General features: G+C 67.3%; 1 protein-coding gene across 1 annotated transcript in view; it reads right to left on the minus strand.

The window, feature by feature from the left end:
- KRP23_2882 (uncharacterized protein) overlaps window positions 1-15,850 on the minus strand; it is a gene marked incomplete at both ends in the record, with an annotated part of 28,308 nt that extends 12,458 nt beyond the window's left edge. Inside the window, 2 exons of the mRNA XM_067887666.1 lie at window positions 43-5,136; window positions 5,213-15,850. Coding sequence (XP_067750237.1) covers window positions 43-5,136; window positions 5,213-15,850 — 15,732 coding nt within the window. The remainder of the gene's footprint in view (window positions 1-42; window positions 5,137-5,212) is intronic.
- Window positions 15,851-17,245: the final 1,395 nt, after the last annotated feature.

Raw genomic sequence — 17,245 nt, forward strand, 5'->3', positions numbered from 1 at the left:
CGTCTCCGTCTCCGTCGTGGTCTCCACCTCGACCGTCCTCACCAGCTCGCCGCTGGCAGACGTCGAAGTGCTCGTGGTCGTCTTCACCGTCTTCGTCACGATGCTGCCATCGGCCTCCTGCGACTGGAACACCTCCGTCGTCACCGACTCGCCGGGGGCCGCGCCGGCCTCCTCCGTCTTGCGGATGGCGCGACCGCCCGACACAGATGTCGAGCTGGCAGACGGCGCCGCGAGGCTGCTCTCCTCGGTCTCCGTCTCCTCGCGCGTCTCCGTCTCCACCGTCGTGCTCTTCTCGCCAGAGGTCGTCTCCATCTCCGTCGTGGTCTCCACCTCGATCGTCCTCACCAGCTCGCCGCTGGCAGACGTCGAAGTGCTCGTGGTCGTCTTCACCGTCTTCGTCACGATGCTGCCATCGGCCTCCTGCGACTGGAACACCTCCGTCGTCACCGACTCGCCGGGGGCCGCGCCGGCCTCCTCCGTCTTGCGGATGGCGCGACCGCCCGACACAGATGTCGAGCTGGCAGACGGCGCCGCGAGGCTGCTCTCCTCGGTCTCCGTCTCCTCGCGCGTCTCCGTCTCCACCGTCGTGCTCTTCTCGCCAGAGGTCGTCTCCGTCTCCGTCGTGGTCTCCACCTCGACCGTCCTCACCAGCTCGCCGCTGGCAGACGTCGAAGGGCTCGTGGTCGACTTCACCGTCTTCGTCACGATGCTGCCATCGGCCTCCTGCGACTGGAACACCTCCGTCGTCACCGACTCGCCGGGGGCCGCGCCGGCCTCCTCCGTCTTGCGGATGGCGCGACCGCCCGACACAGATGTCGAGCTGGCAGACGGCGCCGCGAGGCTGCTCTCCTCGGTCTCCGTCTCCTCGCGCGTCTCCGTCTCCACCGTCGTGCTCTTCTCGCCAGAGGTCGTCTCCGTCTCCGTCGTGGTCTCCACCTCGACCGTCCTCACCAGCTCGCCGCTGGCAGACGTCGAAGGGCTCGTGGTCGACTTCACCGTCTTCGTCACGATGCTGCCATCGGCCTCCTGCGACTGGAACACCTCCGTCGTCACCGACTCGCCGGGGGCCGCGCCGGCCTCCTCCGTCTTGCGGATGGCGCGACCGCCCGACACAGATGTCGAGCTGGCAGACGGCGCCGCGAGGCTGCTCTCCTCGGTCTCCGTCTCCTCGCGCGTCTCCGTCTCCACCGTCGTGCTCTTCTCGCCAGAGGTCGTCTCCGTCTCCGTCGTGGTCTCCACCTCGACCGTCCTCACCAGCTCGCCGCTGGCAGACGTCGAAGGGCTCGTGGTCGACTTCACCGTCTTCGTCACGATGCTGCCATCGGCCTCCTGCGACTGGAACACCTCCGTCGTCACCGACTCGCCGGGGGCCGCGCCGGCCTCCTCCGTCTTGCGGATGGCGCGACCGCCCGACACAGATGTCGAGCTGGCAGACGGCGCCGCGAGGCTGCTCTCCTCGGTCTCCGTCTCCTCGCGCGTCTCCGTCTCCACCGTCGTGCTCTTCTCGCCAGAGGTCGTCTCCGTCTCCGTCGTGGTCTCCACCTCGACCGTCCTCACCAGCTCGCCGCTGGCAGACGTCGAAGGGCTCGTGGTCGACTTCACCGTCTTCGTCACGATGCTGCCATCGGCCTCCTGCGACTGGAACACCTCCGTCGTCACCGACTCGCCGGGGGCCGCGCCGGCCTCCTCCGTCTTGCGGATGGCGCGACCGCCCGACACAGATGTCGAGCTGGCAGACGGCGCCGCGAGGCTGCTCTCCTCGGTCTCCGTCTCCTCGCGCGTCTCCGTCTCCACCGTCGTGCTCTTCTCGCCAGAGGTCGTCTCCGTCTCCGTCGTGGTCTCCACCTCGACCGTCCTCACCAGCTCGCCGCTGGCAGACGTCGAAGGGCTCGTGGTCGACTTCACCGTCTTCGTCACGATGCTGCCATCGGCCTCCTGCGACTGGAACACCTCCGTCGTCACCGACTCGCCGGGGGCCGCGCCGGCCTCCTCCGTCTTGCGGATGGCGCGACCGCCCGACACAGATGTCGAGCTGGCAGACGGCGCCGCGAGGCTGCTCTCCTCGGTCTCCGTCTCCTCGCGCGTCTCCGTCTCCACCGTCGTGCTCTTCTCGCCAGAGGTCGTCTCCGTCTCCGTCGTGGTCTCCACCTCGACCGTCCTCACCAGCTCGCCGCTGGCAGACGTCGAAGGGCTCGTGGTCGACTTCACCGTCTTCGTCACGATGCTGCCATCGGCCTCCTGCGACTGGAACACCTCCGTCGTCACCGACTCGCCGGGGGCCGCGCCGGCCTCCTCCGTCTTGCGGATGGCGCGACCGCCCGACACAGATGTCGAGCTGGCAGACGGCGCCGCGAGGCTGCTCTCCTCGGTCTCCGTCTCCTCGCGCGTCTCCGTCTCCACCGTCGTGCTCTTCTCGCCAGAGGTCGTCTCCGTCTCCGTCGTGGTCTCCACCTCGACCGTCCTCACCAGCTCGCCGCTGGCAGACGTCGAAGGGCTCGTGGTCGACTTCACCGTCTTCGTCACGATGCTGCCATCGGCCTCCTGCGACTGGAACACCTCCGTCGTCACCGACTCGCCGGGGGCCGCGCCGGCCTCCTCCGTCTTGCGGATGGCGCGACCGCCCGACACAGATGTCGAGCTGGCAGACGGCGCCGCGAGGCTGCTCTCCTCGGTCTCCGTCTCCTCGCGCGTCTCCGTCTCCACCGTCGTGCTCTTCTCGCCAGAGGTCGTCTCCGTCTCCGTCGTGGTCTCCACCTCGACCGTCCTCACCAGCTCGCCGCTGGCAGACGTCGAAGGGCTCGTGGTCGACTTCACCGTCTTCGTCACGATGCTGCCATCGGCCTCCTGCGACTGGAACACCTCCGTCGTCACCGACTCGCCGGGGGCCGCGCCGGCCTCCTCCGTCTTGCGGATGGCGCGACCGCCCGACACAGATGTCGAGCTGGCAGACGGCGCCGCGAGGCTGCTCTCCTCGGTCTCCGTCTCCTCGCGCGTCTCCGTCTCCACCGTCGTGCTCTTCTCGCCAGAGGTCGTCTCCGTCTCCGTCGTGGTCTCCACCTCGACCGTCCTCACCAGCTCGCCGCTGGCAGACGTCGAAGGGCTCGTGGTCGACTTCACCGTCTTCGTCACGATGCTGCCATCGGCCTCCTGCGACTGGAACACCTCCGTCGTCACCGACTCGCCGGGGGCCGCGCCGGCCTCCTCCGTCTTGCGGATGGCGCGACCGCCCGACACAGATGTCGAGCTGGCAGACGGCGCCGCGAGGCTGCTCTCCTCGGTCTCCGTCTCCTCGCGCGTCTCCGTCTCCACCGTCGTGCTCTTCTCGCCAGAGGTCGTCTCCGTCTCCGTCGTGGTCTCCACCTCGATCGTCCTCACCAGCTCGCCGCTGGCAGACGTCGAAGGGCTCGTGGTCGTCTTCACCGTCTTCGTCACGATGCTGCCATCGGCCTCCTGCGACTGGAACACCTCCGTCGTCACCGACTCGCCGGGGGCCGCGCCGGCCTCCTCCGTCTTGCGGATGGCGCGACCGCCCGACACAGATGTCGAGCTGGCAGACGGCGCCGCGAGGCTGCTCTCCTCGGTCTCCGTCTCCTCGCGCGTCTCCGTCTCCACCGTCGTGCTCTTCTCGCCAGAGGTCGTCTCCGTCTCCGTCGTGGTCTCCACCTCGATCGTCCTCACCAGCTCGCCGCTGGCAGACGTCGAAGTGCTCGTGGTCGTCTTCACCGTCTTCGTCACGATGCTGCCATCGGCCTCCTGCGACTGGAACACCTCCGTCGTCACCGACTCGCCGGGGGCCGCGCCGGCCTCCTCCGTCTTGCGGATGGCGCGACCGCCCGACACAGATGTCGAGCTGGCAGACGGCGCCGCGAGGCTGCTCTCCTCGGTCTCCGTCTCCTCGCGCGTCTCCGTCTCCACCGTCGTGCTCTTCTCGCCAGAGGTCGTCTCCGTCTCCGTCGTGGTCTCCACCTCGATCGTCCTCACCAGCTCGCCGCTGGCAGACGTCGAAGTGCTCGTGGTCGTCTTCACCGTCTTCGTCACGATGCTGCCATCGGCCTCCTGCGACTGGAACACCTCCGTCGTCACCGACTCGCCGGGGGCCGCGCCGGCCTCCTCCGTCTTGCGGATGGCGCGACCGCCCGACACAGATGTCGAGCTGGCAGACGGCGCCGCGAGGCTGCTCTCCTCGGTCTCCGTCTCCTCGCGCGTCTCCGTCTCCACCGTCGTGCTCTTCTCGCCAGAGGTCGTCTCCGTCTCCGTCGTGGTCTCCACCTCGATCGTCCTCACCAGCTCGCCGCTGGCAGACGTCGAAGTGCTCGTGGTCGTCTTCACCGTCTTCGTCACGATGCTGCCATCGGCCTCCTGCGACTGGAACACCTCCGTCGTCACCGACTCGCCGGGGGCCGCGCCGGCCTCCTCCGTCTTGCGGATGGCGCGACCGCCCGACACAGATGTCGAGCTGGCAGACGGCGCCGCGAGGCTGCTCTCCTCGGTCTCCGTCTCCTCGCGCGTCTCCGTCTCCACCGTCGTGCTCTTCTCGCCAGAGGTCGTCTCCGTCTCCGTCGTGGTCTCCACCTCGATCGTCCTCACCAGCTCGCCGCTGGCAGACGTCGAAGTGCTCGTGGTCGTCTTCACCGTCTTCGTCACGATGCTGCCATCGGCCTCCTGCGACTGGAACACCTCCGTCGTCACCGACTCGCCGGGGGCCGCGCCGGCCTCCTCCGTCTTGCGGATGGCGCGACCGCCCGACACAGATGTCGAGCTGGCAGACGGCGCCGCGAGGCTGCTCTCCTCGGTCTCCGTCTCCTCGCGCGTCTCCGTCTCCACCGTCGTGCTCTTCTCGCCAGAGGTCGTCTCCGTCTCCGTCGTGGTCTCCACCTCGATCGTCCTCACCAGCTCGCCGCTGGCAGACGTCGAAGTGCTCGTGGTCGTCTTCACCGTCTTCGTCACGATGCTGCCATCGGCCTCCTGCGACTGGAACACCTCCGTCGTCACCGACTCGCCGGGGGCCGCGCCGGCCTCCTCCGTCTTGCGGATGGCGCGACCGCCCGACACAGATGTCGAGCTGGCAGACGGCGCCGCGAGGCTGCTCTCCTCGGTCTCCGTCTCCTCGCGCGTCTCCGTCTCCACCGTCGTGCTCTTCTCGCCAGAGGTCGTCTCCGTCTCCGTCGTGGTCTCCACCTCGATCGTCCTCACCAGCTCGCCGCTGGCAGACGTCGAAGGGCTCGTGGTCGTACTTCACCGTCTTCGTCACGATGCTGCCATCGGCCTCCTGCGACTGGAACACCTCCGTCGTCACCGACTCGCCGGGGGCCGCGCCGGCCTCCTCCGTCTTGCGGATGGCGCGACCGCCCGACACAGATGTCGAGCTGGCAGACGGCGCCGCGAGGCTGCTCTCCTCGGTCTCCGTCTCCTCGCGCGTCTCCGTCTCCACCGTCGTGCTCTTCTCGCCAGAGGTCGTCTCCGTCTCCGTCGTGGTCTCCACCTCGATCGTCCTCACCAGCTCGCCGCTGGCAGACGTCGAAGGGCTCGTGGTCGACTTCACCGTCTTCGTCACGATGCTGCCATCGGCCTCCTGCGACTGGAACACCTCCGTCGTCACCGACTCGCCGGGGGCCGCGCCGGCCTCCTCCGTCTTGCGGATGGCGCGACCGCCCGACACAGATGTCGAGCTGGCAGACGGCGCCGCGAGGCTGCTCTCCTCGGTCTCCGTCTCCTCGCGCGTCTCCGTCTCCACCGTCGTGCTCTTCTCGCCAGAGGTCGTCTCCGTCTCCGTCGTGGTCTCCACCTCGATCGTCCTCACCAGCTCGCCGCTGGCAGACGTCGAAGTGCTCGTGGTCGTCTTCACCGTCTTCGTCACGATGCTGCCATCGGCCTCCTGCGACTGGAACACCTCCGTCGTCACCGACTCGCCGGGGGCCGCGCCGGCCTCCTCCGTCTTGCGGATGGCGCGACCGCCCGACACAGATGTCGAGCTGGCAGACGGCGCCGCGAGGCTGCTCTCCTCGGTCTCCGTCTCCTCGCGCGTCTCCGTCTCCACCGTCGTGCTCTTCTCGCCAGAGGTCGTCTCCGTCTCCGTCGTGGTCTCCACCTCGACCGTCCTCACCAGCTCGCCGCTGGCAGACGTCGAAGGGCTCGTGGTCGACTTCACCGTCTTCGTCACGATGCTGCCATCGGCCTCCTGCGACTGGAACACCTCCGTCGTCACCGACTCGCCGGGGGCCGCGCCGGCCTCCTCCGTCTTGCGGATGGCGCGACCGCCCGACACAGATGTCGAGCTGGCAGACGGCGCCGCGAGGCTGCTCTCCTCGGTCTCCGTCTCCTCGCGCGTCTCCGTCTCCACCGTCGTGCTCTTCTCGCCAGAGGTCGTCTCCGTCTCCGTCGTGGTCTCCACCTCGACCGTCCTCACCAGCTCGCCGCTGGCAGACGTCGAAGGGCTCGTGGTCGACTTCACCGTCTTCGTCACGATGCTGCCATCGGCCTCCTGCGACTGGAACACCTCCGTCGTCACCGACTCGCCGGGGGCCGCGCCGGCCTCCTCCGTCTTGCGGATGGCGCGACCGCCCGACACAGATGTCGAGCTGGCAGACGGCGCCGCGAGGCTGCTCTCCTCGGTCTCCGTCTCCTCGCGCGTCTCCGTCTCCACCGTCGTGCTCTTCTCGCCAGAGGTCGTCTCCGTCTCCGTCGTGGTCTCCACCTCGACCGTCCTCACCAGCTCGCCGCTGGCAGACGTCGAAGGGCTCGTGGTCGACTTCACCGTCTTCGTCACGATGCTGCCATCGGCCTCCTGCGACTGGAACACCTCCGTCGTCACCGACTCGCCGGGGGCCGCGCCGGCCTCCTCCGTCTTGCGGATGGCGCGACCGCCCGACACAGATGTCGAGCTGGCAGACGGCGCCGCGAGGCTGCTCTCCTCGGTCTCCGTCTCCTCGCGCGTCTCCGTCTCCACCGTCGTGCTCTTCTCGCCAGAGGTCGTCTCCGTCTCCGTCGTGGTCTCCACCTCGACCGTCCTCACCAGCTCGCCGCTGGCAGACGTCGAAGGGCTCGTGGTCGACTTCACCGTCTTCGTCACGATGCTGCCATCGGCCTCCTGCGACTGGAACACCTCCGTCGTCACCGACTCGCCGGGGGCCGCGCCGGCCTCCTCCGTCTTGCGGATGGCGCGACCGCCCGACACAGATGTCGAGCTGGCAGACGGCGCCGCGAGGCTGCTCTCCTCGGTCTCCGTCTCCTCGCGCGTCTCCGTCTCCACCGTCGTGCTCTTCTCGCCAGAGGTCGTCTCCGTCTCCGTCGTGGTCTCCACCTCGACCGTCCTCACCAGCTCGCCGCTGGCAGACGTCGAAGGGCTCGTGGTCGACTTCACCGTCTTCGTCACGATGCTGCCATCGGCCTCCTGCGACTGGAACACCTCCGTCGTCACCGACTCGCCGGGGGCCGCGCCGGCCTCCTCCGTCTTGCGGATGGCGCGACCGCCCGACACAGATGTCGAGCTGGCAGACGGCGCCGCGAGGCTGCTCTCCTCGGTCTCCGTCTCCTCGCGCGTCTCCGTCTCCACCGTCGTGCTCTTCTCGCCAGAGGTCGTCTCCGTCTCCGTCGTGGTCTCCACCTCGACCGTCCTCACCAGCTCGCCGCTGGCAGACGTCGAAGGGCTCGTGGTCGACTTCACCGTCTTCGTCACGATGCTGCCATCGGCCTCCTGCGACTGGAACACCTCCGTCGTCACCGACTCGCCGGGGGCCGCGCCGGCCTCCTCCGTCTTGCGGATGGCGCGACCGCCCGACACAGATGTCGAGCTGGCAGACGGCGCCGCGAGGCTGCTCTCCTCGGTCTCCGTCTCCTCGCGCGTCTCCGTCTCCACCGTCGTGCTCTTCTCGCCAGAGGTCGTCTCCGTCTCCGTCGTGGTCTCCACCTCGACCGTCCTCACCAGCTCGCCGCTGGCAGACGTCGAAGGGCTCGTGGTCGACTTCACCGTCTTCGTCACGATGCTGCCATCGGCCTCCTGCGACTGGAACACCTCCGTCGTCACCGACTCGCCGGGGGCCGCGCCGGCCTCCTCCGTCTTGCGGATGGCGCGACCGCCCGACACAGATGTCGAGCTGGCAGACGGCGCCGCGAGGCTGCTCTCCTCGGTCTCCGTCTCCTCGCGCGTCTCCGTCTCCACCGTCGTGCTCTTCTCGCCAGAGGTCGTCTCCGTCTCCGTCGTGGTCTCCACCTCGATCGTCCTCACCAGCTCGCCGCTGGCAGACGTCGAAGTGCTCGTGGTCGTCTTCACCGTCTTCGTCACGATGCTGCCATCGGCCTCCTGCGACTGGAACACCTCCGTCGTCACCGACTCGCCGGGGGCCGCGCCGGCCTCCTCCGTCTTGCGGATGGCGCGACCGCCCGACACAGATGTCGAGCTGGCAGACGGCGCCGCGAGGCTGCTCTCCTCGGTCTCCGTCTCCTCGCGCGTCTCCGTCTCCACCGTCGTGCTCTTCTCGCCAGAGGTCGTCTCCGTCTCCGTCGTGGTCTCCACCTCGATCGTCCTCACCAGCTCGCCGCTGGCAGACGTCGAAGTGCTCGTGGTCGTCTTCACCGTCTTCGTCACGATGCTGCCATCGGCCTCCTGCGACTGGAACACCTCCGTCGTCACCGACTCGCCGGGGGCCGCGCCGGCCTCCTCCGTCTTGCGGATGGCGCGACCGCCCGACACAGATGTCGAGCTGGCAGACGGCGCCGCGAGGCTGCTCTCCTCGGTCTCCGTCTCCTCGCGCGTCTCCGTCTCCACCGTCGTGCTCTTCTCGCCAGAGGTCGTCTCCGTCTCCGTCGTGGTCTCCACCTCGACCGTCCTCACCAGCTCGCCGCTGGCAGACGTCGAAGGGCTCGTGGTCGACTTCACCGTCTTCGTCACGATGCTGCCATCGGCCTCCTGCGACTGGAACACCTCCGTCGTCACCGACTCGCCGGGGGCCGCGCCGGCCTCCTCCGTCTTGCGGATGGCGCGACCGCCCGACACAGATGTCGAGCTGGCAGACGGCGCCGCGAGGCTGCTCTCCTCGGTCTCCGTCTCCTCGCGCGTCTCCGTCTCCACCGTCGTGCTCTTCTCGCCAGAGGTCGTCTCCGTCTCCGTCGTGGTCTCCACCTCGATCGTCCTCACCAGCTCGCCGCTGGCAGACGTCGAAGTGCTCGTGGTCGTCTTCACCGTCTTCGTCACGATGCTGCCATCGGCCTCCTGCGACTGGAACACCTCCGTCGTCACCGACTCGCCGGGGGCCGCGCCGGCCTCCTCCGTCTTGCGGATGGCGCGACCGCCCGACACAGATGTCGAGCTGGCAGACGGCGCCGCGAGGCTGCTCTCCTCGGTCTCCGTCTCCTCGCGCGTCTCCGTCTCCACCGTCGTGCTCTTCTCGCCAGAGGTCGTCTCCGTCTCCGTCGTGGTCTCCACCTCGATCGTCCTCACCAGCTCGCCGCTGGCAGACGTCGAAGTGCTCGTGGTCGTCTTCACCGTCTTCGTCACGATGCTGCCATCGGCCTCCTGCGACTGGAACACCTCCGTCGTCACCGACTCGCCGGGGGCCGCGCCGGCCTCCTCCGTCTTGCGGATGGCGCGACCGCCCGACACAGATGTCGAGCTGGCAGACGGCGCCGCGAGGCTGCTCTCCTCGGTCTCCGTCTCCTCGCGCGTCTCCGTCTCCACCGTCGTGCTCTTCTCGCCAGAGGTCGTCTCCGTCTCCGTCGTGGTCTCCACCTCGATCGTCCTCACCAGCTCGCCGCTGGCAGACGTCGAAGTGCTCGTGGTCGTCTTCACCGTCTTCGTCACGATGCTGCCATCGGCCTCCTGCGACTGGAACACCTCCGTCGTCACCGACTCGCCGGGGGCCGCGCCGGCCTCCTCCGTCTTGCGGATGGCGCGACCGCCCGACACAGATGTCGAGCTGGCAGACGGCGCCGCGAGGCTGCTCTCCTCGGTCTCCGTCTCCTCGCGCGTCTCCGTCTCCACCGTCGTGCTCTTCTCGCCAGAGGTCGTCTCCGTCTCCGTCGTGGTCTCCACCTCGATCGTCCTCACCAGCTCGCCGCTGGCAGACGTCGAAGTGCTCGTGGTCGTCTTCACCGTCTTCGTCACGATGCTGCCATCGGCCTCCTGCGACTGGAACACCTCCGTCGTCACCGACTCGCCGGGGGCCGCGCCGGCCTCCTCCGTCTTGCGGATGGCGCGACCGCCCGACACAGATGTCGAGCTGGCAGACGGCGCCGCGAGGCTGCTCTCCTCGGTCTCCGTCTCCTCGCGCGTCTCCGTCTCCACCGTCGTGCTCTTCTCGCCAGAGGTCGTCTCCGTCTCCGTCGTGGTCTCCACCTCGACCGTCCTCACCAGCTCGCCGCTGGCAGACGTCGAAGGGCTCGTGGTCGACTTCACCGTCTTCGTCACGATGCTGCCATCGGCCTCCTGCGACTGGAACACCTCCGTCGTCACCGACTCGCCGGGGGCCGCGCCGGCCTCCTCCGTCTTGCGGATGGCGCGACCGCCCGACACAGATGTCGAGCTGGCAGACGGCGCCGCGAGGCTGCTCTCCTCGGTCTCCGTCTCCTCGCGCGTCTCCGTCTCCACCGTCGTGCTCTTCTCGCCAGAGGTCGTCTCCGTCTCCGTCGTGGTCTCCACCTCGACCGTCCTCACCAGCTCGCCGCTGGCAGACGTCGAAGGGCTCGTGGTCGACTTCACCGTCTTCGTCACGATGCTGCCATCGGCCTCCTGCGACTGGAACACCTCCGTCGTCACCGACTCGCCGGGGGCCGCGCCGGCCTCCTCCGTCTTGCGGATGGCGCGACCGCCCGACACAGATGTCGAGCTGGCAGACGGCGCCGCGAGGCTGCTCTCCTCGGTCTCCGTCTCCTCGCGCGTCTCCGTCTCCACCGTCGTGCTCTTCTCGCCAGAGGTCGTCTCCGTCTCCGTCGTGGTCTCCACCTCGACCGTCCTCACCAGCTCGCCGCTGGCAGACGTCGAAGTGCTCGTGGTCGTCTTCACCGTCTTCGTCACGATGCTGCCATCGGCCTCCTGCGACTGGAACACCTCCGTCGTCACCGACTCGCCGGGGGCCGCGCCGGCCTCCTCCGTCTTGCGGATGGCGCGACCGCCCGACACAGATGTCGAGCTGGCAGACGGCGCCGCGAGGCTGCTCTCCTCGGTCTCCGTCTCCTCGCGCGTCTCCGTCTCCACCGTCGTGCTCTTCTCGCCAGAGGTCGTCTCCGTCTCCGTCGTGGTCTCCACCTCGATCGTCCTCACCAGCTCGCCGCTGGCAGACGTCGAAGTGCTCGTGGTCGTCTTCACCGTCTTCGTCACGATGCTGCCATCGGCCTCCTGCGACTGGAACACCTCCGTCGTCACCGACTCGCCGGGGGCCGCGCCGGCCTCCTCCGTCTTGCGGATGGCGCGACCGCCCGACACAGATGTCGAGCTGGCAGACGGCGCCGCGAGGCTGCTCTCCTCGGTCTCCGTCTCCTCGCGCGTCTCCGTCTCCACCGTCGTGCTCTTCTCGCCAGAGGTCGTCTCCGTCTCCGTCGTGGTCTCCACCTCGACCGTCCTCACCAGCTCGCCGCTGGCAGACGTCGAAGGGCTCGTGGTCGACTTCACCGTCTTCGTCACGATGCTGCCATCGGCCTCCTGCGACTGGAACACCTCCGTCGTCACCGACTCGCCGGGGGCCGCGCCGGCCTCCTCCGTCTTGCGGATGGCGCGACCGCCCGACACAGATGTCGAGCTGGCAGACGGCGCCGCGAGGCTGCTCTCCTCGGTCTCCGTCTCCTCGCGCGTCTCCGTCTCCACCGTCGTGCTCTTCTCGCCAGAGGTCGTCTCCGTCTCCGTCGTGGTCTCCACCTCGACCGTCCTCACCAGCTCGCCGCTGGCAGACGTCGAAGGGCTCGTGGTCGACTTCACCGTCTTCGTCACGATGCTGCCATCGGCCTCCTGCGACTGGAACACCTCCGTCGTCACCGACTCGCCGGGGGCCGCGCCGGCCTCCTCCGTCTTGCGGATGGCGCGACCGCCCGACACAGATGTCGAGCTGGCAGACGGCGCCGCGAGGCTGCTCTCCTCGGTCTCCGTCTCCTCGCGCGTCTCCGTCTCCACCGTCGTGCTCTTCTCGCCAGAGGTCGTCTCCGTCTCCGTCGTGGTCTCCACCTCGACCGTCCTCACCAGCTCGCCGCTGGCAGACGTCGAAGGGCTCGTGGTCGACTTCACCGTCTTCGTCACGATGCTGCCATCGGCCTCCTGCGACTGGAACACCCCCGTCGTCACCGACTCGCCGGGGGCCGCGCCGGCCTCCTCCGTCTTGCGGATGGCGCGACCGCCCGACACAGATGTCGAGCTGGCAGACGGCGCCGCGAGGCTGCTCTCCTCGGTCTCCGTCTCCTCGCGCGTCTCCGTCTCCACCGTCGTGCTCTTCTCGCCAGAGGTCGTCTCCGTCTCCGTCGTGGTCTCCACCTCGATCGTCCTCACCAGCTCGCCGCTGGCAGACGTCGAAGTGCTCGTGGTCGTCTTCACCGTCTTCGTCACGATGCTGCCATCGGCCTCCTGCGACTGGAACACCTCCGTCGTCACCGACTCGCCGGGGGCCGCGCCGGCCTCCTCCGTCTTGCGGATGGCGCGACCGCCCGACACAGATGTCGAGCTGGCAGACGGCGCCGCGAGGCTGCTCTCCTCGGTCTCCGTCTCCTCGCGCGTCTCCGTCTCCACCGTCGTGCTCTTCTCGCCAGAGGTCGTCTCCGTCTCCGTCGTGGTCTCCACCTCGATCGTCCTCACCAGCTCGCCGCTGGCAGACGTCGAAGTGCTCGTGGTCGTCTTCACCGTCTTCGTCACGATGCTGCCATCGGCCTCCTGCGACTGGAACACCTCCGTCGTCACCGACTCGCCGGGGGCCGCGCCGGCCTCCTCCGTCTTGCGGATGGCGCGACCGCCCGACACAGATGTCGAGCTGGCAGACGGCGCCGCGAGGCTGCTCTCCTCGGTCTCCGTCTCCTCGCGCGTCTCCGTCTCCACCGTCGTGCTCTTCTCGCCAGAGGTCGTCTCCGTCTCCGTCGTGGTCTCCACCTCGATCGTCCTCACCAGCTCGCCGCTGGCAGACGTCGAAGTGCTCGTGGTCGTCTTCACCGTCTTCGTCACGATGCTGCCATCGGCCTCCTGCGACTGGAACACCTCCGTCGTCACCGACTCGCCGGGGGCCGCGCCGGCCTCCTCCGTCTTGCGGATGGCGCGACCGCCCGACACAGATGTCGAGCTGGCAGACGGCGCCGCGAGGCTGCTCTCCTCGGTCTCCGTCTCCTCGCGCGTCTCCGTCTCCACCGTCGTGCTCTTCTCGCCAGAGGTCGTCTCCGTCTCCGTCGTGGTCTCCACCTCGATCGTCCTCACCAGCTCGCCGCTGGCAGACGTCGAAGTGCTCGTGGTCGTCTTCACCGTCTTCGTCACGATGCTGCCATCGGCCTCCTGCGACTGGAACACCTCCGTCGTCACCGACTCGCCGGGGGCCGCGCCGGCCTCCTCCGTCTTGCGGATGGCGCGACCGCCCGACACAGATGTCGAGCTGGCAGACGGCGCCGCGAGGCTGCTCTCCTCGGTCTCCGTCTCCTCGCGCGTCTCCGTCTCCACCGTCGTGCTCTTCTCGCCAGAGGTCGTCTCCGTCTCCGTCGTGGTCTCCACCTCGATCGTCCTCACCAGCTCGCCGCTGGCAGACGTCGAAGTGCTCGTGGTCGTCTTCACCGTCTTCGTCACGATGCTGCCATCGGCCTCCTGCGACTGGAACACCTCCGTCGTCACCGACTCGCCGGGGGCCGCGCCGGCCTCCTCCGTCTTGCGGATGGCGCGACCGCCCGACACAGATGTCGAGCTGGCAGACGGCGCCGCGAGGCTGCTCTCCTCGGTCTCCGTCTCCTCGCGCGTCTCCGTCTCCACCGTCGTGCTCTTCTCGCCAGAGGTCGTCTCCGTCTCCGTCGTGGTCTCCACCTCGACCGTCCTCACCAGCTCGCCGCTGGCAGACGTCGAAGGGCTCGTGGTCGACTTCACCGTCTTCGTCACGATGCTGCCATCGGCCTCCTGCGACTGGAACACCTCCGTCGTCACCGACTCGCCGGGGGCCGCGCCGGCCTCCTCCGTCTTGCGGATGGCGCGACCGCCCGACACAGATGTCGAGCTGGCAGACGGCGCCGCGAGGCTGCTCTCCTCGGTCTCCGTCTCCTCGCGCGTCTCCGTCTCCACCGTCGTGCTCTTCTCGCCAGAGGTCGTCTCCGTCTCCGTCGTGGTCTCCACCTCGATCGTCCTCACCAGCTCGCCGCTGGCAGACGTCGAAGTGCTCGTGGTCGTCTTCACCGTCTTCGTCACGATGCTGCCATCGGCCTCCTGCGACTGGAACACCTCCGTCGTCACCGACTCGCCGGGGGCCGCGCCGGCCTCCTCCGTCTTGCGGATGGCGCGACCGCCCGACACAGATGTCGAGCTGGCAGACGGCGCCGCGAGGCTGCTCTCCTCGGTCTCCGTCTCCTCGCGCGTCTCCGTCTCCACCGTCGTGCTCTTCTCGCCAGAGGTCGTCTCCGTCTCCGTCGTGGTCTCCACCTCGATCGTCCTCACCAGCTCGCCGCTGGCAGACGTCGAAGTGCTCGTGGTCGTCTTCACCGTCTTCGTCACGATGCTGCCATCGGCCTCCTGCGACTGGAACACCTCCGTCGTCACCGACTCGCCGGGGGCCGCGCCGGCCTCCTCCGTCTTGCGGATGGCGCGACCGCCCGACACAGATGTCGAGCTGGCAGACGGCGCCGCGAGGCTGCTCTCCTCGGTCTCCGTCTCCTCGCGCGTCTCCGTCTCCACCGTCGTGCTCTTCTCGCCAGAGGTCGTCTCCGTCTCCGTCGTGGTCTCCACCTCGATCGTCCTCACCAGCTCGCCGCTGGCAGACGTCGAAGTGCTCGTGGTCGTCTTCACCGTCTTCGTCACGATGCTGCCATCGGCCTCCTGCGACTGGAACACCTCCGTCGTCACCGACTCGCCGGGGGCCGCGCCGGCCTCCTCCGTCTTGCGGATGGCGCGACCGCCCGACACAGATGTCGAGCTGGCAGACGGCGCCGCGAGGCTGCTCTCCTCGGTCTCCGTCTCCTCGCGCGTCTCCGTCTCCACCGTCGTGCTCTTCTCGCCAGAGGTCGTCTCCGTCTCCGTCGTGGTCTCCACCTCGATCGTCCTCACCAGCTCGCCGCTGGCAGACGTCGAAGTGCTCGTGGTCGACTTCACCGTCTTCGTCACGATGCTGCCATCGGCCTCCTGCGACTGGAACACCTCCGTCGTCACCGACTCGCCGGGGGCCGCGCCGGCCTCCTCCGTCTTGGAGATGGCATCGGTGTTTGAGTGTTGGGATATAGCTGAGGCACTCTGGTTTTTATTGATGTTGTGGCGTAGGTGGCTGCTCTTACCTTCCGTCTCAGTCGTCGTCTCCGTCTTGACTGCTGTAGTTGTCTCTCCGTTAGGTTCTTCTGTCTCCATTGTCGTCTCCACCTCAATGGTCGTGACGCTCTCTCCAGTAGCCGACGTGGACGTGCGTCGCGTGGTCTTCACCGTCTTAGTCACGACGCAACCGTCGGCCTCCACGGAGCGGAAGACCTCCGTCTTGACGTCCTCTCCGTCGGTGGGCGTCTTGTTGGGATCGCTCGGCTCCGTCTCGGGCTCACGGGGTGCCTTGTCGCCCTTGGTGTTGCTCTTCTGCTCGCTCACGGCCTCAAAGTCCGCGACGGGCGTCTTCTCCGTGGTGTACGTCGTCACGCCGCCCTCCACCTTCTTCACCTGCGTCCCCTTGGCCGCCGTCAGTTTCTGCTTGGGGTCCATCTCGGCCGACTCGGCTCCGCCCATGATCTTTTTTTCACGCTTGACACTGACACTCAACACTCAACACACCCAACACGCTCGCGCGGTGTGCTCTCGCCCGTTCGCACTCGACCTGCTCTCGAGCGCGCAAAAGCGAATATGGGGAGGCACAGGAAGATCGTCGAGCTCGCCACACGTTTTCTGCATGACCTGCATGCCATCAAGGGACCCGTACTAAATGATCCCTGAGATACATGTTACCCGAGATATCTGATAATATATCTCTGGGATGATACTGACTTCGCGTCGCTCAGAAAGTTCTTCGCTCTGTTTTGGTGTTGGGTTGGACACAGTTCTGACGAACTGCGAAATTGGAAACTGCTATATTGAGTAGAGTTGCTGTCCATTGATATAATTATATGTGCAAGGACAGTTGCACATAGCATGCACATCTTCCAGCAAATCAGTTTGAAGCTCTCAACCAATCAGTGAAAAGCGTAGCCAGGCTTGCCATAGAGGCTCCAGCTTGCCCGGCTTTAAAAGGAGTTCCGGCACCGCAGCTCATACGCATGTGTGCTGCCAGGTCAGTGCCGCCCAGCGCCTGTCGCCGTCGGAACATGCTTCGCACGTCGACCGATATGGATCACCGCCACCCCCGCGCAATGAGATGGCAGCTTCCGTCGTCGTCGTCGCTGAGCGCTGGCCTCTTTGCTCGGATCTGCGCGACAGAGGGTGCTGAAAAATATAGGATATCGCCCCGTTTGATGGAGCAGCTGAGTGGTGGCGGACCGACATGTTGGCCAGCGCAAAGGCGGGAGCGTTCGGCGACTCAGGTCTCAGCCCCGCGGCAGCTGGCGTTGAAGGTGCTGCTCACTTCCGATCGCGACGGGGCAAGGCAAGGTGGAGAGAGCTTGGTCTACCACGGCAACGTGCAGGTAGGTGTAAATTGCCGACGGCTGGTATACGACTTGCCAGTGGTTGTGAGGACTTGCTGCTATGGTCAATTCATGCGAGCGTTTCAAGTTGGGATCGACCATTTTCCGAGGCCCGGTGTACATACTCATGCTCTGTACTCATGCTCTGTTTGCGCGGGTGGGCCCTGAAGCCTTTGCGGGACCCTCTCGCGTACGAATCGTTGGCAGCTCCGAGCCTTGGGCCTTGCACTTCGCCACCGCACGTAGCTTAGACGTTACAGCTACTCAACTACATATTGCAGCCCTTCTCGGTGTGGACGTCGCCGTCCAGCAAGACACACCCAAGTTTCTGGCCCTCAGCCATGCACATGTCTGGCCTGTCAGTGCCTCCAAATGAGTCTCTGTCGCCTCCATCGTCGATACGCCGCGCGCTCCATACACTAGGCTGGCCTGATTTACGCGTCCCGCCCCCAACATGGCTACATTTGAAAGATTTGCTTCCCCCAGCTTCACTTTGGAGTTTGCG

This window comes from Phytophthora ramorum (genome assembly GCF_020800215.1).
Source record: "Phytophthora ramorum isolate Pr-102 chromosome Unknown Phyram_PR-102_s0002, whole genome shotgun sequence".
NCBI classification, from domain to species: Eukaryota; Oomycota; class Peronosporomycetes; order Peronosporales; family Peronosporaceae; genus Phytophthora; species Phytophthora ramorum.